A 26,398-nucleotide genomic window follows, 5' to 3' on the forward strand; every position below is an offset into this window, starting at 1 on the left:
GATGGCTGCATCTATAGCACCTACAGTGGTATTGGCACATGGACAGACTTCAATCAACATAATGGAAAAAAATTGAAAAACTAGAAAAGTACAAAAAAATTTAACATAAAAAATGTGTTCATAATTCCTCAATCTAAACATAATAACTCTTAAGATGAAGATAATTCCTTCCTTTTTTTCTTCCTATGTAAAGATACATATAGTTACTCATACTCAGCAATATAATGTTAACTGGGATTTTATCTTCTTTTATTTTTCTACTTAGTATTACACCATAAACAGTCTGTCATGAAAATCACTTGAAAACACAACTTTTAACAACTGTATAACATTTGACTATAAGAATTTAGTATGCATTATTAAAACAATTCTTGAATAAAAGATAGGTAGTTTGTTTCTAATTTTGCACCATTGTAAATAATGACGCAAAGAACATATATTTACCAAATCTTTATGTGTCTTTAAATAAGTGTAATACTCATAATTACACATTTTCATAGACGCATTGTTTTTTTTCCCACCTTGAATTCTCAGGTTTTTGCTGTTTGACTTAGTGTGCTGACAAGGGTCAGGAATAAAGACAAGAATTGGAAGAAGGGAAATGAGCTAAAAATAATTTTTTAAATTGCACTTTTGCAAAAATTAACTCTTCATAAAAAAAAAAGACAAGTGGGTTCTCAAGAAAGAAAACAAGGGAACATTGAGAGTTGTTGACCAGAACAAAAAACATTGGTTTTTGGAGAGGTGATGCAGGAGACTCTAAAAAATGAGCACCCAAAGAGGATTCAGTTTTGCTGTGTATTGCATGATATAGTTCTCCTTTGGCCATCTCTCCCAGAGGCTTCAAAAAGGCAACACGTTAGGATTCAGTGTTTTTAAAGTTGGACCTATTTTTCTTTTGAAAACCTGAATTTGAAAGATGAGAAAAAGGTGAGAATGGCACCCTCTGCAGCCACACCTTTTTAAATTAGATATTCAGAGGAAAAACAGCAGGAGAGGTATAGAAATGTATACTTCCACGAGCAGAGAGGGCAAATGTCCTGTGTGCTCTTTGGATAGAAGTTCTTAACTTTCGGGAAAAGCAAATATCCATATGGATTTCCTTCCAGGCATTTTGGATGAATTTTATTGACAGATGGCAAATTCTAAAGTGGGGCATCATATGTTTCTTGTAGCTCTTGCCCATCCTGGTTTGGGCCAAGATCAAGAAGGAATGTCAAAAACTTATGATGGCTTCCATAGTTGGGCCGAGCCTGGACTGCACCACCTGATACACTTGAGTTGAACTATTTTTATTTCCTAGGGACATTTTGCATGGTTTTCCCTAGAAACACCACATCAAAGCAGCACTGGGAGGGTTTTCCAAGAATATGGTGTGGATATGTTCTACCAACTGTTCCCACAGTAAGATGAAAGAGGAGGGTTATGGGGAAAGGGTCCACCTGTTCTTCAAGAGCTCAGGAGCACTTTCACCTCAGTGTGCTGGTGCTGAAGAATACGGCACAGTCTCTGACTTTAAAGTGAACCACAGACGCACACTGATAGAGTTCACCTTGATCTGTTTTTCTTTCACCTGATCTCTAGGAAACCCCAACATCCCAACAGGCCAATGAGACCCACATATTCTCTTGTTTTTGGAGAAGGCCAAGCAAGACAATGTATTCCATTTTACTGCCTAAGACCTCTGAGTCATTAAACTTTTTCCTAAAGTAAAACCTCAGCTAGGAATGTATATCCCCTTCTAATCTGAAACAGCTTTGCCTCAAGGCTTCCATCTCCAGACAAAATGCTTAGGTGCTCATGGAGTTCTTAGCTAGGACTCATCTTCCTGAGACTGTTTCTGAGCCTTGCTGGCCACTAAGTGCTTCTTGTAAAAAATGGTAAACGTAGGGCTCAGAAATGCTTTCCTTGGGGGAGGGAAGAAGAAAGTGTTGTGCAAGATAGACAGCTGAGCACACATAATGATTGCCATATGTCAAAGGATTTTGAGCCTTTAAAATGGACTTGGGCAGTACTTTGCTAAGTGTTCCCATAAAACAGCTGTTTTTATAGGTTTCTGAGGTCTTAACAATGGAAAACATGGAGTCCTGATCTTTCTGTGTCTTGTTCAGTTTTACCATTCCTTTGTTCCGATGACTTGGGACTATCTTCCTTTGGCACCAACCAGAATCTATCTGGATCATCCAATTATGACCCATGAGTTACAATGAAGCATTTTTTTCTTGTGATATTCTCAATTTCATTTAGCCTTTAAAAAGTAGGGAAAATTCCCCTTTCAGTAAACTTTCGAGCCGTTGGATCAGAAGTTGATAAAAATCATGACCAAAATGAACAGCTTCTCTGGCTTCCTGGGTCCCTCTTCCTCTTCAGTGGGAACGTGAGGTGATTAATTTGATGATGAGGCAAAAACCCTTAGTTAGGAGGAACGTCCATAAATCACCTCTTTTATACCTAATCCTCAATCCTGAAAAATTCCCTGTGAAGCACTCCACACAACCAAAAATGTCTAAGTTGACTTCTGTATCTTAGAAAGAAGCAAAGATTCTTTTGATGTCCCCAAGAAAGAGTTTTGATTAAATTTTTCAAATCAGGAAAATTGAATGCTCTGCCCCCAAGCTCTCCTCATTTACCTCTTTGCAACTTGTAAACCACAGCTCTCCATCTCACAAAGACTAAGAAAGTTTTTTTTGTTGTTGTTTATAAAAGAGAATTCAACAAAAGTCTTTGTTCGCCTGAAATTTATATCCTGGCCTCAGAGACAGAAATAAAAGAGTAAACAAATAGGATCTCTGTGTAGTATATTAAGTGCTATTGAGTAGATAAGCAAGTGAGCATGCAAAAGAGTGATTACAAGGAAAGTTTCTTCTTAAGGTGGGGTGGTCAGGATAGGACAGAAGTCCAAAGTTCAGAAAGGGTTTGGCAAAGAATAAAGCACATCAGCATGGCTAGAGAGCCATGTGAGCAAGGCAGGAAAGCATGAGATGAGGATGAAGACACAGAATGGTGGGGCTCTGTTGAGATCCTACTGGGCCTTGCTGGCCATGGAAAGGAGTATAGGCTCCAGCAAACTCTAGGTAGTATTAAAGGCTTCAAGCTAACTTGAGTCCAGCCTGAATCTTTGTGCCTGGGATTTGGAAAGTCATATGCCAATAAAGGAAATCTGTGCCACCAGAGGTACAAAAATGATGACTTTGCATGGAGAAGCAAAGGCATAGCCCCCAAACACCATTTACAATAGTCTCCTCCACAGCCCTTTCTGGATATGACCAGTGCCTGTCCCAAACACCCGGTCAACATCCCAATGGTCTGTCTTCCATTGACTCTGCAGTGTAGATACCAAAAAAAATACAAAACACATACAAAGCAAACTGAGTGCTAAATGAAATGGCAAGCTTTGCAAAGGATGAAAAATTTCTTGCATTCCTTAAATGTTGAAGAATCAAGTTAGCCATACAAAGCCATGGACTAAGGACAATTGCAATAAACCAAGAGAGAAAACCAACCACATTGAGGGTTATTACTGGAGCTTTAAAAGAGAATGATTTGAATATCAAAGATTGAGAGAGGCCCTCAGGAAAACTTGTGAAATCCTTGAGTAATGCTGAAAAAGAGAGAAAGAGACTTTATAGCAATGTTGCAAAAGTTCAAGGCTAAGTTGACTTTTGCTATTCTACAACTTTGTCAGAACAACTGAAAAAAGGCTACTCAATTCATATTGTGTATTTTCCAAGAGGGCAGAGTTTTCATCTAGCCCTGTTTTGATCTATTTTGTTAAACAGTAAATAAAATAAGCTTGTTTTCATAACTACTAGCTTTGTTTTTCAAGTTTAAGCCCCATGTAAAGTTTTTTACAGTTTATTTTGAAAATTCAGTCCTTATTTTTGATGGATGCATGGTAAGTAGCATTTTTCCAGCACTAATTCTCTTTGGGTAATGAAGACCTCCTGTGCACACAGTGAGGAATGTGCTGCCTCTGCAGATTAAGATGGCAGCCCCACATCACTCACTCATGCCCAAGTACCTTGAGTTACTTCCTGAAGAGGAAGAGGACCCTTCTGAGAGTTCATCCTCTCCCCTGATCCCTCAACATGTGTGAGGGGTGTCTGGGAAAGGAAGAAACCTGGCTCTCAGACTCACTGGCTTCAGCCAAGTGAGTTAATCAACCAGAATCCAGCCAGCAAAGGAAGACACTCCGAAGTAGACATATTTTTGCTTAGCAAGACCTTTCAGAAACTACATCTAAAATTTCCTTGTCCCAGGGATTTTCAGATGTCTGGATAACAATGTAAAGACTTCCCAGAGGGAAGATCCATTCAGGCATTACAAATATGAAATAAATACTTCAAATTCCTTCCCACATTGCCTTTGACAATGTCTTTCTGAGGACACCTCTTCAGAAAGTTTCTGAGGCAGGGCCAAGAGCTTAGAACACAGTGTCCAAAAGACTTGGAATCATACTCAGGTTTCTCTACTTCCTAATTGGATAGTGGACATACCCTCTCATTTATTACAGCTATGGAGCTGGGCATTGCAATACTAAACCCTTTATAAGGCAGTTAGGGAAATGCAAATCAAAACCCCGGTGAGATATTACTTCATACCCACTAGGATGGCTATAAAGAAATGGACAGAGAAGAACAAGTTTTTGGCACGAATATGGTGAAAATGGAATATTCATACAATGCTGGTGGGAATGTGAAATAGTACAGTCACTTTGGAAAAATTTGGCAGTGCCTCAGAATCAAATATGGTGTTACCATATGACCCAGCAATTCCACTCCTAAGCATCTACCCAAGAGAAAGGAAAACATATATCCACACAAAAACTTGTACATGAATATTCATAACAGTATGGTTGATAATAGCCAAAATGTAGAAACAACCCAAGTTTCCATGTGTCCATGAACTCATGAGTGAATAATAAAATATGGTATATTCATATAATGAAATATTATTCATTAATAAAAAGGAAGGAAGTAATGCCACATGCTACAGCATGGATGAGCCTTGAAAGCATTATGGTAAGTGAAAGAGCCAGTCAGAAACCACATGTTATATGCTTCCATTTATATGAAGTGTTCAGAATAGGCAAATAAAAATGCAGAGACAGAAAGTAGATTAGTGGCTGCTTTGGGATGGGGACAAGAAAGAGGGGAAGTGGGAGTGCCTGCTAATGAGTACAGGGTTTCTTTTTTTTAAAAATATTTTATTATTTATTCATGAGAGACAGAGAGAGAGGCAGAGACACAGACAGAGGGAGAAGCAGGCTCCATGCAGGGAACCTGATGTAGGACTCAATCTCGGGACTCCAGGATCACGCCCTGGGCCGAAGGCGGCGCTATAACTGCTGAGCCACCCAGGGATCCCCGAGTACAGGGTTTCTTTTGGGGCTGATGGAAATATTCTAAAATTAGATTGTGGTGATGGTTGTACAATTATGAAAATACGCAAAAAACTTTTGTATTGTATATTTTAAATGGTGGAATTCTGGCCCGTGAATTATATCTCAAAGCATTTTACAAAAATCAATCAGGTACAACAATACAACTAATTCAACAGTCTACATCTATACTTAGACGGTGTTTAGACTTAGAACTTGAATTGACACATCGAGGGTAAATCTTACGTCATCTTTTTTTTTTCACCTTCTCTATTATGACTTACCATCACTGCTTTTACAATGGATACATCGAGTTCTACCTTGTATATCTTCCAAATGAATTCTTTAAAGGAATCATGAATGCTATATATAATTACAGAAAAAGCTCCAGCTCCCAGATATTGCTGGCAACCAGCAAGCAAATGGGTCAAATTAATTTTATACTGGCAATCTCAAATATTTACAAAATCTGTCCTTTAACGCCTATCGTGTTTGAAAGTGGGATTCTAAAGGACTTACTGAGTCATTATTGCATAATGGATCCAAGTGTTAAGTTACTGGTAACTGGAAAGGACTCAACTCTAATTAATTCTAAACCCATAATCTTAAGAGTTTATAAACAAAGGTTGCACTTTAATTCTGGTGGGGTTAGAAGTTTTCTTGCAAGAGCCTTGTCCGTTCAAGAAGAGCGGTACCTCTCACCTTTCTCACATCAGCTGATTTTCTATCATAAGATCTTAGGCTAATTTCGTTCTTTCTAAAATCACAAAACAGTCCTTGTTCCAAACTCCAATTCATTAGGAGAGGTTCCTTGGCATTTGTCAGACCTTGTGCTGCATGCTTTCACTAAAATGGGGTGATGGTCTCCATTCACTTAGGATGGCTACTATGTGGTTGGAATTTTTTTTTTTTAATTTGAGATTTGGATAGGGAGTAATGTGACATTCAGAGAAGGACCTCTCTGCTTACACTTGTGTCCATGGCGGTATAGAAGGGAAGCATAAGACCTGGTGGTGATATGAATCCTGGGAGAGTAAGGTGAGTCAGACCATGACTATAAGCAAAGGTCTTTGAACTTTATTTGGTGGACATAAGGAAGTCCCTTGAGGCTTTTAAACAGAAAAGTGGAATAAACCAAGATGGGTGTTAGCAAAATTTATTTCAATGGTATAAGATACCATTTGAATAATGGATGGTTATCAATGAGTCTTCCTGTGTGCTAGGCACCATCTTTACACTTGCGCTATGTTACTCCCTATAGCTGTCCTGTGAGGGGGCCTTCTATTATCTCTGTTTACAGGTGAGGAGAATGCATTTCAGACAGGTTAAGGAATTCAACCAAAACTACTCAGTTTGCTCAGTAAACTGCAAAGCCAGGATTCAAATTCTCATCCAAATAATTCAACAATTTACTTTATACATTCTTCCTGCCCCAGAGGATGGTGCTGAGGCAGCAGAGCCAGGAGGTTATCCTGTCAGTGAGATATGATATAGGCTTGAAGAAGACAGAGGTAGGGTGAACGGTAAAGGAGATACCAGGTGTGGGAGACAGGGCAGGAAAGGGAAGGATAGGGCCAGGTGATTGACTGAAGGGATCTTGAGATCTTTCTCTTTGTTCCAGCCACTGTGTCAGGAATAGGAATGTAGAACCAATGTTCTTCTGTCTCCTTAAGCAACTTCCTTTCTAATCCTGGGATAGGAGCCATACTGTCAGACAACCCTGGGTTCACGGTATGGTAAACTCCCATGGCTGGCAGAGATGGAGAAGCTGGAAAAGTGGGTCAGAGTTCTTTCTGTGAAGTTGGTGTAGGAGGTGGGTAAATAGAAAATAGAAGTTCTCTTGAAAATAGAAGTTCTTATGGACTAAATGTGTGTGTCTCCCCTAAATACATATGTTGAGGCCCTTACCCCCCACTAATTATTACTGCTTTGGAGACAGGGCCTTTAAGCAGAGGATTGTTAAATTAGACCATAGGATGGGCCCTGATCTGATAGGACTGGGATCCCCATAAAGAAGAAAAGACACAGAGATTGCTTTTTCTCCAGCATGTTAGGACAAAGTGGGAAGGGGGTCATCTATAAGCCACGAAGAGAGTTCTCACCAGAAACTGGAACTTGATCTGGGACTTCCAGCCTCCAGAACTCTGAGGAAATAAATTTCTGTTGCTGAAGCCTCCCAATTTATGGGATTTTGTTATTGTGAGCAGACCAGCGCAGAGCATTCCCTCAGTGCCTGTCCCAGGAATGGCCCAACTTCACGGGATGGACAACCACATGAAGAAACTGAGGCACATGGCTAGGTTGTGTACATGATACATTGGCCCTGTAAGAAAATATTTTCCGAGTAAAGTCTTTAATATATGTTAATTAGATCTGTATTACTGAGTTAATCTTAGTAAGTTTTGTCCCCTCTGTGGCCACATTCTCAGAGAGGTCAATTAAAGTCTCTCTGCTGTAATATTTATTACCAATTGTACTCCCTATGGTTCTGCTTTAGACATTTTTATGGTTTCATTTGCTAAAGTGCTGTGTCCATTTTTGTCTTAATGATTTTTGTCTTGAATTCGGCCTTTTGTATTTTCAATATTATGCATATACATCAGCTTCCTTCCTTCCTTCCTTCCTTTTTTTTAAAAAAATATTTTAAACAAATTTTTCCTATTTGTCAATTAGTGGAATATGTGCTTTTTTGTTATAGTGACCTGCAGCTGAGTGTTATCACTGAGTAATTTCAAGCATGTCCTTTATGCCACACAGAATATACATGGCTTGAGGGGCGTCTTCACCACCAGCTGTTCAATCTTCTCAGATTATCAAACACCTTGAGCCCTAGTATTTTTTGTTTGTTCTGAATCTGTGAAATGGACCAATTCTGGTATCACAAGTTCATGGTATAAACTCATGTGACCACAGATACAGAGCACGAGTTCAGTGGTCAGTGGTTGGTATTCAGTGGTCTTGAGAAAATACCCATCCATATGGGAAGCACAGCATCCCTTTCATTTTTAGAAATAGTGCTTTAACTAAATGATTTTCATATATTTATCAGTTTGATCTCTTCATCCATCGTTAAAGAAACCAAGAAAAGATGGAAAAGTTGAAATTATATGCCAAATTTGGTGTACTTATGATTTAAAAAATTATATTTTAAGAACTCACTGTTTATTAAAGGAGAACAGGAAAGAGAGTCTCTCAAGCTTCTATTTTGTCATGAATTAACTGAGAACTTTGGAAGTCATGTTCCCTTCTTCCTCACTCTCTACTGTCTTACCAGCCTTCTGTACTCTACCCTCCACCTCCTACCCTCTCAATTCTTATTCTACTGGACTGTTACTAAACCCAAGGACAGGTTTCACTGCTTACACTTCTGACCTCATTACTCAATTGACATTTCTGAATGTCCTCTTCCTTTTTGAAGCATACACATCTTATGGCTTCTGCAACAGTACCTTCTTCTATTTTCTTCCAATTGTCCTGATCAATACTTCTTGGCCCCAATATCCATTCTTCCTTAGCTCTTCAATGCTGGAGTGCCTTGTGGTCCTACACCCTCCTCTTCTCATGCTGGAGGCCTCTGAGACTCCCATTGTTCCCACTATATGTAAACTGATGCCTTTGAAATCTGATCTTCATTCAGGTCTCCTTAACTTGTGGACACATATATCCATTTGCTTGCTGTACATCTTTATTTGGATACTTGACAGGGATTTTAAACCAAGTATATCCCTGATGGAACTCATCTCTTTCTACCTACTTCCCAAATTTGCCTGTTCTTCTATTCCTTACTTCCATGAATGGCACCACTATGAATCTATTTGCCAATCCAACAACTCAGATGTCGCTCTGGACTCCTTTCTTTCCCTCACTCCCGCAACTGGACCATGATTAAGTCTTCCTCTAAAGTTCATCCCTGTCAATGCCCACTGCTGGATTATCACAATACCTGATAACTGTTTATTTTCCTTTTATTCTTTGCCCCTCCCATCCTTTCTCTCCTCTGTGTTCACAATGACCTCCATAAACTTCATATCTAATGAAGTCACTTCCAGAATTGTCCTAAAACATTGATCATTGACACATTTAGTCAAAAGCTGAGCTTTATTTGTCTTCCATATGCATATATCCCCCCCCAGGCTCTGTCAAATTCTGTTTCCCTTCACAAAATTTAAGTCATATCTGTACACAGGCTTTGGTGATATGAATATAGGATAAATTGAGAAGTATTCTGAGCATACAATTCCCAACAGGGGTCAGTTTGGTAAAGACTTGTATCACATTAACACGATCCAGCTCCGAGTATGTAACTAAACTTCAATATCTTAACCTGGAATCCAGCAACCTAGGGGACTGCAAGGGGAATTTTGGAGATTCATCAGACTCTTAGATGTTTAAATGTTTAAGATTAAATGTTGAGGACCATTAAATGCTGTTTGACATAATTAAAATGAATTAAGTTCTGTGGGGACTTGATAGGATGAAAATATTTTAAGATATATAAGGCAATCTTATCATTATGTGGCATAGTAAAGAACAACATAGGGCGCCTGGGTGGCTCAGTGGTTGATCATCTGCCTTTGGCTCAGGTCATGATCTCGGGGTCCTGGGAACAAGTCCCACATCAGGCTCCCTGCAGGAATCCTGCTTCTCCTTCTGCCTATGTCTCTACCTCTCTCTATGTCTCTCATGAATAAATATATAAAAATCTTAAAGGAAAAAAAAAAGAGTAGAACTTTTTTGTTACAAAATTAGCAATATAAAGAAATACTATTACTAAATTATATGCGGAACAGCAACTATCCCCAATTGGTATGACTGCTAATAGGACGCTAGCCTAGCAATAGTGCTATTGCCCAATATTGGCTGGCAATGACTTGCCACTATTAAGTTACTTACATTATAGGCAGAAGAGTGTAAAATGTCATGGCATTATTGTCAACAGTACTGGAGATTATGTCACCAACTGGGCAATATAGTAGCTCTTGGGATAGCCATTTTATTATTATCACAACTGAGATCAGGGAAGTCTACTATGGTGATATTGTGCTATCATTGCTATTGTAATTACAGGTAGCATAGCAAGGAACAATTATTGTCACTGATGATATAATACATCCAATAGAGTAGAGCATAGTGTGCTGCAGTTATGATTAAATGTATACATTGTATGCTGTTGACTAATGGCATTGAGACTAGTATGAGCAGTAGTAGGAGATAAAGTTATTATACCTATTCTGTTAGACTTAATGTATACTATGGTCTACCAACGTGCATGATGGAATATTATTACTATCACTATGCCCATGTGGGATGCAGTGTAGGTTAGAATAGAATGTGGCACAGTAGAGCTATATCAGTGTTACTGTCTAGTACTAAGTTTAAAATTAGAAAATAAAAATTTAAAAATATTTAATTTTAAAATATTTAAATATTGTAAAATTTAAAAATAGAACAATCTGTAGGATATGCTAGATATCTTCTTTTTTTGTCAGCTTAACAGTCAACATAAAGTGACCAAATCACAGGCAGCACAGGATAAACAGTAATGTCTGAATATTGTCATCATTAGAGTTATGGTGTAGGTTAGGATGGAATGGTTTGAAGAGTGGGCAAAAGAAAAAAGTTAAAAGTATCATTAATAGTATTAAAGCAGAAGAAAGTAGAGGAGGTCAATGCAGCACAGGATGATATGCAGCTTTGCTTTTACAAAACTGGTTCAAGAAATTGACAGCCTATTGGGTAGTAATATTATTTCTAAGTAGCCTCGTAGTATGAAAATTACCAGAATAAGGCATTAATAGTAAAGATAATTAACATAGTAGCAGCTTATAGTTATTGAAATCACTATATCCTAGGCAATCAGGATTCCTCCTTTATCTAAAGGAGGTGGTCTCATTGAAAGCAAAGAAAAAAATAAAGCGCAGAAGAATACTGTAACATGGATCCTGTGATTAGCTCCACCACACGGATGAGAAAACAGAGGGTTAAAACTATCAGGTTCTTCGAGCAAAATCACATAAGAAGTAAGTAGTGAAGCTGTCACTGGAGCCTACGTTTGGCTACATGTGACTTCAAAGAACTTGTGTTATATAATATTCATTATATTCTCTTTGGTGGTGTCAGAGTAATATGTAAAATGTGGCATATTGTAGTGATAGCAACACTCAGACTAAAAATAATACCAGTAAAAACTAAAATAATACTCCATTTATGGCAGGTTGGTACTTGGCTATCATTGTTACGAGTTAAGAAATAGTGAATGTTATATTTTAGGACACATTGTCTGGTAACAAATTGATTGCTAAGTAATTGTAAAATAGCCCCATATGTGTAAAATAGCAGCATATGTGTTGCTATCCACTTTGGAGGTACCAATTTATTATGGTATCGAAGTTGTTTTGGGATTTATAGAAATAAAAGGTGTAGACTACTATTTACCCTGTGTTAGAGAAGTGTATGATAGTAGAACATTATGATATCCCTACCTAATAATGTAAAACAATGTAGCTCTCTCATCATGGCACGCTATTTGTGTATTATTGAGCTGTATTTGTTTGCACTATATCTTATTGCACCGTGTCTATTACATGCAATATAACTATTAACAATAACGTGATTTTGATTGTGAACATAGCGCAGTATGTGTAATGATTTAAAACCATAAATTACAAACAATAGGACATTCACAATAAGTGTGGTCAATCAGAATCCTGTTTATCACTGCACTAAACCAAAATGCTTTCTGGTATATTTTGTAGATATTTGAATAGTGTACCTTGTCAGTGAATACTTGCTATTTAAGTGTTAGAAAAGTCGTGTTAGTATTTTTGCTAAAATTATAGCTATCACACGCTAGTTATTATTGTGACCGAATTGCTTCCAGCTCGGAAGCAAGTATGACATGGCTTAGCGTAATATCATCACAGATGTTGAAATTACAGGACCATCATATACAGTGGTACAGCAAAGGTATTATTTTCAGTATCAGAGATGTCACAGATCCTAAGTGATTGCTGAGTGTCAGGAACTTTGCAAGTTAGCAGTGATGTAAAAATGAGGATGTCATGATCCACGGTCCTGCTTTGAAGCACAGTGATGCTTGGTTAACTATTTCACTGTGAACCTGAAGGTTAAATGGTGGATTTCCAAACACAGGATATATGATAGTGTAGACCTGTGGGCTCCATCAGGTACTTTTGTTACTGCTACTAAAACTACAGCCACATTAGCATAGTAGCTGTATTGTTCTTATACCTGGAAGGAAGGAAGGATCCTGTATGCGGGAGGTGGGGGGGGGGGGGGGGAACAGTGTTATTGTTATACAAAGTGTAAAGAGTATAGTTGTGCTGTTACTACTGAAATTGAGGACAGTGGCATTGACTCACCATATTGGGGAATCAGGATATGTGAATTTTTCTGTTAAAAAAGTATCACCGAAAGACACAGGAGTAACACTGTGCCAGCATTACAGACAACATAAGGCAATGTGGCTCTGGAACTGCTCTTTACTGAGTCTTGATGATGGCACGTGGCCTGAAAAAAAAGCCACGCGGTGAAAGCTGACTTGGTGGCAAAGTGAGCAGAACACAGGCTCCAGGGTTCAATAAGCTGCCTTTGAATTCTGGCTTTGTCCAGTACTGCCTGTGTGACTTGGTCAAGTAGTGTAATCCCTGAGCTTCAGACCTTTCATCTTCAACGTGCATCTCTCCGTGGAATGTGGCTTCTTGAAGGGTAAGGGATGGTGTGGACAGTGCTCACTGGGCAGCCCTGTCCATGGCCAGCACACTGCCACGCTCCCTCCCTACCCTGAGCTTACTGCTATAGCTTGGAGGCTATGTGGTTCAAGGACATTGTAGAATTACTCATAAACACAAGGGCAGTGTGGCTGCAATCTAGTACTTGTCTATGGTCAGTGGGGGCATGTCACGCCACAGTGACAATATCTTATTAAAAAGATATCGCTCAAATATTTCTTTCTCATAACTCACTTATTATTAACCATTTGGAGCTAGAATAATTACAATACGGTGCTGTCTGGTTAAGGATTTTGTGGTAGGTTTTTTGTTAATAAGATTCTTGGCAGGGTGGCCCAGATGGCTCAGTGGTTTAGCGCCACCTTCAGCCCAGGGCATGATCCTGGGGACCGGGGATCGAGTCCCATGTCGGGCTCCCTGCATGAAGCCTGCTTCTCCCTCTACCTCTCTCTCTCTCTCTCTCTGTTTCTCATGAATAAGTAAATTTTAAAAATCTTCATGTCGGGCTCCCTGCATGAAGCCTGCTTCTCCCTCTACCTCTCTCTCTCTCTCTCTCTGTTTTTCATGAATCAGTAAATTTTAAAAATCTTAAAAAAAAAAAAAAAAAGATTCTTGGCAGCCTACCATACTGGCTGTAGCAATATAACACACATCTTAGAGTCTAGGGCCACACAGCACAGTGTAGGCTGAGAGGAGGTACCACCCTGTAGACAGCCCCTGCCGGCAGAGCAATGCGATTTTATGCTTCACTTTATTACATATAATTGTGGGAACAGAAATGAGGATATACTGTGCTGAGCTGCACGTTACATTCAAGTAGCAGGATTGCCAGCACGCTGCAGTGATCTGTGCTCTTTATATTTGCAGTTACGTAAATATACAGGCATTAGATTATCCTGAGCTACTTCTAGGGCTTCCAATAGTGCCAGTTTGCATGATGTTAAAATACAAATCATGTGGTCACATGTGTACCCGAGCAGCTCCAGTACTGATGACCCTGATGCTTCTCTACACACACATCTGCATGTTGCAAGGCTTTTTCTAATTCATCGTATTGTGATAGCTTTGAAAACTGGCAGCACCAACAGTGTAAGTCAGGGGGTTGACAAACCATGGCCCATATGTCAAATCTGGCTTTCCACCTGTTTTGCAGTTTGTGGGCTAAGAGCTGTGTTTACATTTCCAAATGTTTGGGGGAAAAGAAACCTCAAAAGAAGAATAATATTTTGTGGCATGTGGAAATTTATGAAATTTGAATTTCATTGTCCTTAAGAAAGTTCTGTTGAAACACTGGTGCTTACGTGCTACTGTGGCAGAGTTAAATAGTTGCACCGGAGCCCATACGGCGTGCAAAGCCTGAAGTATTTACTCTGGCCCTCTGCAGGAAAAGCTTGCTGACCCATGGTTTAAACCATCCTGTGTTACCTGAAATGTGTATATGAGTAGAAAGTACTGTATTTTGCATGTAGAAAAAAGGGAGCCATAGTATCTTATTACCATATGCTGTTTATAATCATAGTTAACAAAAATGCCACTCTAATCTACTGCTGCATATTATCTTTATGTGTCCAAATGCTGCTGAATTAGTCTCCCAGAGTAAAAAGTGTTGCCATCTTAATTTACTACCTACCTGGGGGGGACTGAGGTCTGCTATACTGGAGACCTAGGGTACACAGTATTGGCGCCTGTGTACACGGCACGTGGTATAGCAATAGGGAAGGGTCAAGGCTGTGGAGTAAGACCCTGCCTCGTACCGGCTCTAGAACCTTTAAATAACTTGCTTGTTGAGCCTTGGCTTCCTCCTCAGGAGATAGGAATAATAGCAGGTGTGTGAAGTGATGATGTTAAGTGCTCTGCGTAGTACCTTGTAAATAGAAGGCCTTGATAGATGTGGGGTTGTTCATTCATGCATCTAGCAGATACTTCCTTGGTGTCACTGAAGTTGAGGAGTGATTCCAAGCATCAGGAGTTCTGCAGTGAACAGGGCAGGCCTCCCTCCCTGGGTGTGGGAGGAGGAATTGACAGTAAACAAGAATGTGCTGGCTCTCATGAGCGCCACACGGTAAATGAAAGAGCAGGCCAGGACAGAGGGAGCATTGCCGGGTGTTCAGCAGAAGGCTGCTGCGGTCTGGATGGCAAGGAGGAGTCTGCATCTGAACACTTTAGGAGGTGACACAGCTGGCTGTCTACGGAACTGAATCTGCAGTGTAGTATCTCCCACTATGTCAGGGATTCCTGACATTGGTGGGGCCAACATTCATAATTTTGATGCCACGCAGGGATCCAGCAGGCCTATGGCATCTTCTAATTTATAAAGACTAAATAAATAAATAAATAAATAAATAAATAAATAAATAAAATAATTTATAAAGACAAAACCTAATAATTCCTACAGGATTAGATAAAGCAGGATTTCTCAACTTGAGCACTATTGAAATACTCTGTTGAGTAGTTCTTTGTCATGGGGGCTGTCCTGGGCTTTGAAGGATGTTTAACGGCATCCTTGGTTCTACCCACTTGATGCCAATAGCATCTCCCCTTGCCCTAAACTATGACAACCAAGAAATGTCTTCAGACATTGACAAATGTCCTCTGAAGGGGGGGGCAAAATTGCCCAAGGTTTGTAATCACTGGCTTAGGGAAAATGATGCCTGCAAAGCCCCCAGCAGGAGTGATGGTTGCCACAAGCTGGATATATGTGGCCATCATTCATGGGAAACGACCCCTTCTGTCTCTCCAGCACACATTCCAATTAGAAGCATCTTCACAAAGTTCCCAAATTGCAGACACTACAAATACCCCTTGAGTGTCTGTTAAATTATTACAACCTCCAATATTGATAGTAATAAAATTGTGCTCTTCTGCCTATAATTTTAATATTTTACTATAGTCTCTTATAGCAAGAGAAATAATATTATTATCCTCTGTAGTGCTGTACTGTTCACAATTTAAATAATAATGCTACATTTCCTCAGCTTAAACTATTTTACATATTAAGTAGTAGTTTTTACCACCACTATAACCATCTTACTTTAGGAATTACATTGTCCTAATACTGTGCTCTTGTCTATGCTGTGTCTTATTACTATTCTACCCTAGATAAATATTGCAATTGTTCTATATTTTTTTCTACTATATTTTTATTAATTTTATCTATTCTATACATACATATTTTATATAATTATATATGTATACATATATATATGAACGATTTCTATCTCTTTAGAAGAATATTGCTATAATGTTACATGTAATGAATTATAGGAGCCTCTGAATCTGTTACCAATTACAGATGACCCTTGAACAACACGTGATTGAACTGTGCAGGTCCCTTTACACACTGATTTTTTTTTTATATATAAATACAGTACATAGCTGTGAATGTATTTTCTCTTCCTTATGATTTTCTAATAACTTTTTCTTTCTCTAGCTTACTTTTTGTAAGAATACAGTTTATAATACCTATAACATATAATATGTGTTAACTATTTAGGCTATCAGTAAGGCTTCTGGTCAACAGTTAGGTCAACCTAACTATTAGTAGTTAAGGTATCGGAGAGTCAAAAATTATACATAGATTTTCAACTGCGTGGGGGTGAGATTGGCACCCCTAACCCCTGCGCTGTTCAAGGGTCAACTATATACCGAATGTCACAGCCAAAATTTTAGTAACTAGTTGTACTATATAATGCTTCCATTTTTGCTTTACATTGGTATTTGCAATAGCTTTATTTTTTATTTCTCCTACTCTTATTGTAGCTCTATGAGTCAAGGACTGCTCTTATATCACCTGTAGCTTTGTCTCCAGCTCCAAGGACAGTGTTTGGCATATAATAAATATAAAATCACCACCAACTAGCACAAACCTAGCATTGAATATTTTCTGAGATCTGACTCTGCCCAGTGCAATTTAAAAATACCTTCCTTGTTTGATTAACCTTGTGTGATCCTCACATCCAACCTAGGAAGTGAACGTGATTACCATCTATTTTATGGATGAAGAAGCAAAGGCATGAGAAGGAAAGTCACTTTCCCAAGGTCATAATACCACATAGCCCCATTGCTGTTGAAATGAGACTCTCTGAATGATGGGCTGAGAAGGAATGAGCAGACAAGGGAGTCTCCAAGGAGTTTGTTCTGAGAAGTTGAGTCAGTCAGAAGGAAAGAGTTTGGTGGAAGGGGATCAAGATTTCTGCTCTAAACACATTATGTTGGAGAAAACTATTAGATATCCAAATAGATAAATGGAGTGGCCCATCGATTGGAGTCAGTGAGGGAACAGAGACTCTGAGACACTGGGTAGGTTGTTCACATGAACGTGATGACTGATGATGCCACAAGGCAACAGTATGACTCAACTATGCTATCTTCATGTCACAAGGTACTAAAAATGATGCCATACTACTGCTCAGAACAGGGAGTGGATTTATATATAGTGAATAGATAGGGAGTAAAATTATAAATATTTACCAGACACATATTTTATATCATTAGTATTCAGTTATGGACATTATTATATATTAACCTATTGTTGCCAGTTCTTTAGAAATATAAAGGAGAGTGGTAGGTCATGCAATGCTATTTTTTTTATAAAAAAATACATTATGGTTGTTTGTGTAAATGCATTTTGATACTTGTGTGGGCAACAAATGAATTCATTCACTTAGTGTGCAGAAGTGAATAATATCAATGACCACTGTGGTTACAATACTATATAGCCCCATCCTTGTTGAAATTTTGACAGCTTAGCAGGTTAAAGTATTATTACATTATTAACAACAGTGGAGGCATTAGAATTTTAAGAAATAAAGCAATGTATTCTTGTTATTCTTATAAATACTAGCATCATTTTAGGATAAGGAAGAATGATTACATCAGTTTTTCTAAAACATCAACAGCATAATGTGGGTTTTTTTTTTTTAAAATTTCAGTGGCATTCTCCCCATGACTTTTAGATATCTGTCTTATAAAATAAGGCATTCTCAATTCTACTGAGGCATGGAAATTATTCCACTTTATTTGGTAACCATGATCCAGTGGAATCTGTTTTCTTTGGTTCAGGATCCAGTGTTTTAGGAATGCTTACACGTCTGGGTAGTTTCACATCTTGTAATATTTGAGATCTAATTTCATCCCTTGTTTATGGGGAAAGACAGAAGCCAAATGCTCAAGCAATAAGCCTTGGGAGTCATTTATAGTCATTGTTTTTTCCCTCCGTCAAGCCTTTTCAGAATGAATTCCTAGGATTTACAACTTTATTTCTATTCCTAAATAGTTCAACACTTGAGTATTATGGGAGCTTGCATTCTTATCCAAATTATGATGTCTATTGAAGTTTAGTTCAAAAAAAATTCAGGGTTCTTTGTAATAAACTCTTCCCATGTAGATGATATTTTGGTTTACTTCTGTAAATATTTTTATAACTGAGAGTGAAGCACCTAAACAATTGTGAAATATTTGTCTAGAATCTGCTTTAGAATGAAGTCTCTGCCAACAACCATCCTTTCCCAGTATCTGAAATGGGCGACTTTTCTGTGCAATAGAATTTCTGTATTCTCAGCAATAATGCAAAAATCAAAAGGTGATGATTTTAATATACTTTATTTAAAAAGTACACAGTTTTAAATTGGTTTCAATGGGTTTCAAGCCGAAGGGACACTGCCCATTCGCAGTCCCGTTTCTGATGAAGGGTGATTATCATGTAGCAAACTCACATCTGCATGACTGGCAAAGTAAAAAGATAACTTTTTTGTCAACATATCGTTAAGAGTTTATATCACGCACAGTTTAAAATCATGAGATGCTGATGGTTGGACTATATTTCATGTCTCCTATGTCGCACCATATTTTGGTTCACAGTTTATCCATAATTTAGCATGCCAAGAGAACATCTCAGTCAGTGTCACCTTGAGAAGAGCATTAAGAGCAGAGGGAAGAGGGTAAGGACCATCTTGGCCTGCAGAGTCCGTGCACCTCCACACTCTCTTGCATTCTCCTACAAGGAAAGACAGTCTGTTAGAGCCTTATAGATTCCAAGATGCCTTCAACTTTCCAAGCTATAACAAGTCCCCAGACCTCTCTTTTGCTCTCCAAAGTAGGAATCAAGTCTTTTGGACCCCAGATGATACAAGGAAATGGACTCATCTACATTTCATCAAATTTATGATGAGAATTTCTGATTTCAGTTGTCAGTGCATAAAATGTTCCAAATCACTCTGTGCATACTATTTATTTTTTTATTTTTTAAAAAATATCTTATTTATTTATTCATGAGAGACACACAGAGAGGGAGAGAGGCAAAGACACAGGCAGAGGGAGAAGCAGGCTCCATGCAGGGAGCCTGACACGGGACTTGATCCCTGGTCTCTGGGATCACACCCTAGGCTGAAGGCGGTGCTAAACCACTGAGCCCAGGGATCCCCTGTGCATGCTATTTATTATGCAGAACACTCAAGAGGCAAAGGGCTATTGGTGGAGATGTCTGTTGTGATCAAATTAGAACAGCAGGATATCGGCCTTCTAATGTTTTCCTGTCAGAATGCAAGTAGAAGTTGACATGCAAGAAGTTGACATGGCCTGATCATTTCAGAAACAGCTATAGAAGGTTTTGTGGGTGTCTTCTTTCCTTTCATTTGGGGGAAAGGAGGACTTTATTTTATAAAAATGAAATCATAGTATGTAATCCTTTCTACAGAATGCTTTTTACCCCCTGGTTGATGGAAATTCTTCCAATTCCATTTCATTGAGCTGCATGTTATTATCAATGAGCTTTCATTTTCTGCTCTGCCCTTTATTGCTACAAAGAGTGGTGAGTGCAGGTCATTTACCAGTCCATGATGTTCGTCTGTGCCCCTGTCTATGGTAAAGATGCCCAGGAGTGGGAGTGCAGGGCAAGCACTGTTTTTGCTTTTGGTGGCTGTAGCTGGAGATTTCATCATTAGACCTGTTTGTGTTGATCACACAGTAACTTGTATTCTTCATGCCCTTGGGTTTATTTTTGTATATGGTTTGACCTAGCAATTTTAAAAATCTCTTTATGATTTGGTTTATCAATAATATTCAAGTTGTTTAAATTGGTTATTGACTTTAAATTATCTTTTTCCAGCGAAAATTATAATTTTTATATAAATAAATTCTGTTTTTCTTCCATAGCTGTCTGGTCTTAGATAGGAAGATTTCTCCAACCCCTAAAATTTCTTGTGAGACTACTATTTTATCATTTAAATGTAATTTATATTTTCCCTTTTGAATTGAATCTTTCTCATATCTAAGAATTGCTATGCTGTCCTCCTGACCTCATCTTAATAGGTCTAGAAACCTACAGAAAAAAAACACTAACTTTTTGAATGTTTATCTTATATCTATTTACCAAAGTAAATTATCTTATAATTCCAGAAGATTTTTTCTCTAGTGGCTCTAGTTGTCTATGTAGGCATTCTGGTTTTAACTGAATTGATTTTAGGGTTTGGGAACTATTATTTGTATTTGAATTTTACATAAAGTTTTTTTTAACTTTATTTATTCACGAGGGACAGAGAGAGAGAGAGAGAGAGAGAGAGGCAGAGACACAGGCAGAGGGAGAAGCAGGCTCCACGCAGGGAGCCCGACATGGGACTTGATCCGGGGTCTCCAGGATCACGCCCTGGGCCAAAGGCGGCAGCGCTAAACCGCTGAGCCACTCAGGCTGTCCATACATAAAGATTTTTTATTTGAATTTTATCATTCAATTTTATCAAAGACCTTTCCAGCACATATTTGTATAATATGTTGCTACTGAACACTCCTTTGAACATAGAGGCAAATATTCTCAATAAATTCCAAGTTCTTCTTGGTACTATATTAATTCTAACATCTTTTCTAGGACTTGGAGAGTTTAACATTAGAATTATTTGCTATTTAAAGGTGGGACGTAGCCCATCAGTTGGCTTTGGTGGCATTTTTAAAAATAGAGATTGTCCCAGGCTCCCTATGATAATAGGGAGGTCTAGGCAAGCTTTGTATTTTTCAAAATGAAGTGGAGTTAATTTTTAAATTTCTATTATTTTTGCTAGACTAAAAAGCTTCTTTGCGGGTGGTACTTTTAAGTTCACCTTTCTCAGTGCTAAGTTTAATTTTTTTCTGATGTAAAACGGAGTGTCTTTGTAGTTGTGCCTTCAGATGGTGACGGGGTTTGCAGGCTTATCATTCCACCTGCATCAATTGTGACTCTTGATCTGATATCGGTATTACCACTTCTACTTTACATAAATTTCTTGTAAATAAAAGGCTGTCTAAAAGTAAGCAAGGGAAAATAATTTGAGCTACAATTTGAAATAAGCAAACCAAGATGGTCAGAGCCACATTGCATGTAATAGTATAAAGTAATAAAGCTATAGCACATCCATAATAGGAAAGATAATAAAGAGGCTTTAAAATATATACACAGATACAGTAAAACCATTAAGCACAGACTGAATATGAAGGCATTGAGGGGTTGAAAGTAGAGCACCATTAGCTTTCCATTGATTTGCCTGAAAGGATTTGTTTTCTCACAAGCAAACTTCTTAACTACAGTTTATTGACAATATGAGACTCTCATGGTGAATCTGGTGAGAAAAGAGAACAGGCAGGGTTCAAAGACTTACCTCAGGATGGAAGCCATGACAAGACTCCGGACGCCTTCTGATCTTCTGGGCCTTTAAACGTTCACACTTAAGGGATTCGTTATGTTGACCGTAGTTAAGGCATATTGCCAACATGTCACTTTCCCTTACTCTGCATGTTGGAGGTCAAACCTTGGCACTAATCTCCAGTAATGACTTTTCTCTCTCCAACTGTGGAAAGGCTGTCATTTCCCCCTCTCTAATACTTCTCCTCTGGTTTTCTTACTGTCCATCCCCCTAACCAGCTTCCGCAGCAGGGGCTGGACCTACGCACAAAAGGATATACCTGATTTCAATGGGCGCCATGGTGATGGGGGTCACGGACTCACACAGGCAGCTGCTGTCCACCACCACCATGAACAGATTGCTGCTTGGAATTTGTTGGATGACAAAAGACCTGTTCGAACATGAAGCACAGAGACAGTGAATGGTCATTTACCATCTGTCAAGTCAAAGATCCTGAGGAAAACTCCCCTGGGGAGTTAACTCCTCTAATATTTTGGAAAACAGTTTTCAGAGACTGCCTTACTACTAAAGTTGCCTCCTTCCATGCAGCTCTTCATTTTTAAATGTTAAGCTTCACTAAAAAGACAACAGTTTATAACCTATGGCTACAGCTACATACAGCTCATAAAACTCACTGTGGGAAGACTGGTGTGTTATGCGTACAAAACAAGAGAGTCAGATTGGCTATTTCCTCCCAATTTCCAAGGCTATGGAGTCAGGCTTTTCCAAGCCTCACTTCCTTCTCCCAGTTTACATGCAATATTCTTTGTCTCTCTCTTCCCCAAATGAAGTGAACTTTCTAGAGCCTTCCCTGTTCCGCTTTGCACAATGTCTGCCCATAATAGAAGTACAATGTTTGTGTGAGATTAATGCTGGCTGTATAGAGTTTCACAGTTCCGAGGCCATGTGTGCAGTTGCTCAGGCTGTATGGCAGCGTTGACATCTGGATCCATCAGGACAGCTAGTCCAATGGAAGTAAGCCTAAGGGCACCTGCTCTCTCATCACCCGACGCGGTGAAATGACAAAGTAACAGCACCATAAAAACACTCCTGGAACAAGAAATACTACTGACTCTTTGGAGGAGCAAATTAGAGAACAAAATCTCACATTCTTCCAGAGCAAACAGATTAGCTAAATGTTTAGCCCCAAACCTAGACCCCTGTCATATAATTTTTCATGACATTTCACTGAATTCCATTCATTTGGATGAGATAGACTGTAACATAACAAAGTAGTCAATTTCTCTGTTAAGTTTTACCTTCTTTCATCTTTCAACAAATTTGTTCTATTCTCTAAAGTGTATCACCACAGCTTACTAAAATCATACAACAAAGAAGAATCTTTCTGTTTTGTGGGAAATTATAAAGAAGAGAAAGGACTACCTTTCTTATTTTTATCTATTACCACCTCTCATCCTTATCCAAGGATGGCTCAGAGATTATAACACAACTGGTTTCTTGTCTACAAATACCTGATGCCTATTTATATAAGATCCTGCAATTACGTTCCTTTAAAAAAAAAAATCCAGGGCAGCCTGGGTGGCTCAGCAGTTTAGCACTGCCTTCAGCCCAGGGTGTGATCCTGGAGACCCGGGATCGAGTCCCACGTTGGGCTCCCTGCATGGAGCCTGCTTCTCCCTCTGCCTGTGTCTCTGCCTCTCTCTCTCTCTGTGTCTCTCATGAATAGATAAATAAAATCTTAAAAAAAAATCCATAGCAGGAACAAGGCATGCCTTTGCTCAAAGATGTTTCCTCAATGCCTATACCACCATCAATTCTCTGGAACATGGACTCTCTGACCTCCCACTCTTCTCCACTACTCTACTTGGCTTGAGAAAAAAAATTCAACCTTGCTGTCTGACTAAGACTTTAAAATTGTTGGCTTTACCTCCTCCTTTTAGCACTAGGTACCTTCTCACCTCTGCAATAACATTGCTGTAGTAGGTGGCCTCTTTGTAATGGATTATGCCTATCAGAATAAAAATAACCTACCTGAGATGGCGCTCATCAGAGAACCAATGATTTCCACAGTGGCGGCAAGTTAATAGTCTCAATGACAAAGTGAAACTGAGATCATACAACTCTTTAAAGAACAAATGATTGACTAGAATATTAAGCCAAATGAATCTAACAGATGGCCAATGAAGGAAAAAGATATTAAAATACAAAATAAAGGCTCCAAAGGGAGAGAATATTTCCCAATTGAAGAAAATTTTGACTTTGTTTTTCATTAGAAGGGCCCATTCATGACGAAACTTCAGATCATCAAGGATACAGACCAATCCTAAAAGCTTCTCTAGAAACAAATTACTTAAGGAAGAATGAGAATGACACAAACTTCTCAAAGGGGGACTTAAGATGAAGAAAACAGAGCAACATTTTTAAAGTTTTGAGGGAATGGAGAAAAGGAAATAAAAAGTATGTCAGAATCCAGAGGAAAACAGATTCTAACAAACTGAAGATATAGGTAGAAAAATTAAGAATAATTACTGAACATAAACTGAAGAATGAAAATCTGATTAACCCAAGAGAGCATGGTAAATAACACACATGTGTGCGCGCGCACACACACACACAACTGCTGGTAGAAGGTAAAATTATTACCAATCACAATTAATGTCTGTTGGTTAGATTCACACATTAAAAGGCAGAAACTCAAAAACAAAATTGATTTTTTAAAAAAGGCAGGGACTCTTAAATAAAAACCTCAGTATTATGCTGTTTGTAAGGAGACACACCTAAAACAGAATGACATGAGAGGACAAGAAAACACCAGAAAAATGCTAACAACAAGAGAGGGACAGGTTTAGTAGTGTTCTTCTATAAAGATTCAGAGGGAAAATGATTAAATGTAATAAAGAAAATAGTTCATACTGAAAAGCAGTATAGTAGTATAATAAGATACGAACTTTTACGATCAGGGTGTACAAACTGATAGAAATGGCACAAGTGATTGATGAACACATAATCTATTTAAAAATGGAGTGAAAATTATTCATATCGGAACAACAGAGAATATACACTATATTTGAACACAGGAAACTGTAATGCATTCCAAAGAGGAGAAAGCATCACTGACATATTCTTTTCGGGTAGGGTACAGTTAGAAATTAATAGCAAGAAATATATAAACAGTGAAAAAAGAAATATATAAACAGTGGAAATTAAAAATGAAAAAAAACCACATTCAATTAATTCTTGACAACTTAAGAACAGCCCAGACTCAAATCTGTGCAGTATGACCTTAAATATATTTACTGGGGAAAAATAGTTTGCCAATGAATGAACTAAGTTTTTGGATGGAGAAGCTGGAAAAAATAAGAACACAAGCCTGCACCTGTGCCCCTACCCTTGGTCTTCCCCCTGGCACCCTGGGTTAGTACTGACGCCTCTCTCCAAAGCCAGTTTTCAGGCTTCTCCAACGATGGGGCTGATGGAAGGGATGAGGGGCGACCAGTGCATAGCTCCCCTCGTCCACCTGCTGTTCCCTTCAGCTCACAAACATGCCGTCACATCTCCCACCTCAAGAAAAAACAAAACTCTCCTCTTGACCTCACCTCCAGCTAGCACCTTATTTCTCTGTCCTCTTTCATAGCACAATTCCTAAAAAGAATTCTCTGCAATCTGTCCACTTCCCCGCACCCCTCCTTCTTTCACAAATCCCCTGCAATTCTTCTGTAGTCCCCTCCACTCCACTGAATTGGTCAAGGACCCAGTGATCTGACTCCCTTTTTTCTCAGTCTCCTGTGCCTCTGCTTCCTCCTTACTTGTTCCCTGTCCACCCTTCACCAGAAGACTACAGTTTCCATGGGAGGAAGGGAGGAAGGCTGCATCCATCTGCCCAGCTCTCTGTTATCCCCGGCACCAAGAGCTGTGCCTGGAACTGAGCAGATTCCCAGCAAATATTTGCTGACTCAGTGACAAAAGGAATTTATAAAGATAAAAGTGAAAGAATAAATGCAAATAAAACCGTGAAGATAATTGAAAGAACCAAACTCTGGTTTAAAAGAACATTGACATAAATCAGCCTTTGGCACAAAAGAAAGAAGTCACAAAGTCACATTAAAACCCAAACGATCCAGAGGCATTTAAGCATTTTAAGTGGCTATTATGTATGCCATGGCAAATAATTTGGAAAGTTAGAGCAAACACACCTTTGGGGATAAAGTATAAATTATCAACATTTGGCCAAGCTGTAAAAACACAAGCAGACCGGTGGCCATGAAAAAAACCTGAAATGCTCATTGAGAATCTACCCACAAGTGAATGCAACCAAGTCACCCAAAGAACAGATATGAATGTGTTCACAGAAAATCCATGTGAACCCACTGACCAACTACTAGAATAAAAGAAGTCAGCGAGCTGGCCAGTTACATAATCAGCATATAAAAAACCACCACCTCTCCCTGGACACAGGCAATAACTGATGGAAAAAAATATTTATGTAATAAAGAACCATTGAAAGTATCAATAACGTCCATGAAATGCCTAAGAAAAAATCTAGTAAAAGACTTCTTTTTGAAGAAAATGACCAAATTTTTAAAAAGACAATCTAAGAATTGGGGAAAAGTAAGATGGCTGTAGAAAAGACCACTTATCTACAAAAGATTCCATTTCTC

General features: G+C 38.7%; 1 protein-coding gene across 2 annotated transcripts in view; it reads right to left on the reverse strand.

Annotated features, from left to right (window-relative positions):
• Positions 1-18,716: 18,716 nt before the first annotated feature.
• The window catches only part of CACNA2D3 (calcium voltage-gated channel auxiliary subunit alpha2delta 3), an 833,608-nt gene continuing 825,926 nt past the window's right edge, over positions 18,717-26,398 (reverse strand). For both annotated transcript variants that reach the window (XM_072720752.1, XM_072720750.1), the window contains 3 exons: positions 22,053-22,170; positions 21,756-21,833; positions 18,717-19,126 (listed from right to left, as the gene is read on the reverse strand). In XM_072720752.1, coding sequence (XP_072576853.1) covers positions 19,034-19,126; positions 21,756-21,833; positions 22,053-22,170 — 289 coding nt within the window. In that variant the 3' untranslated portion in view covers positions 18,717-19,033. The remainder of the gene's footprint in view (positions 19,127-21,755; positions 21,834-22,052; positions 22,171-26,398) is intronic.

This window comes from Vulpes vulpes, chromosome 9 (assembly GCF_048418805.1).
Source record: "Vulpes vulpes isolate BD-2025 chromosome 9, VulVul3, whole genome shotgun sequence".
In the NCBI taxonomy this organism is placed as follows: domain Eukaryota; kingdom Metazoa; phylum Chordata; class Mammalia; order Carnivora; family Canidae; genus Vulpes; species Vulpes vulpes.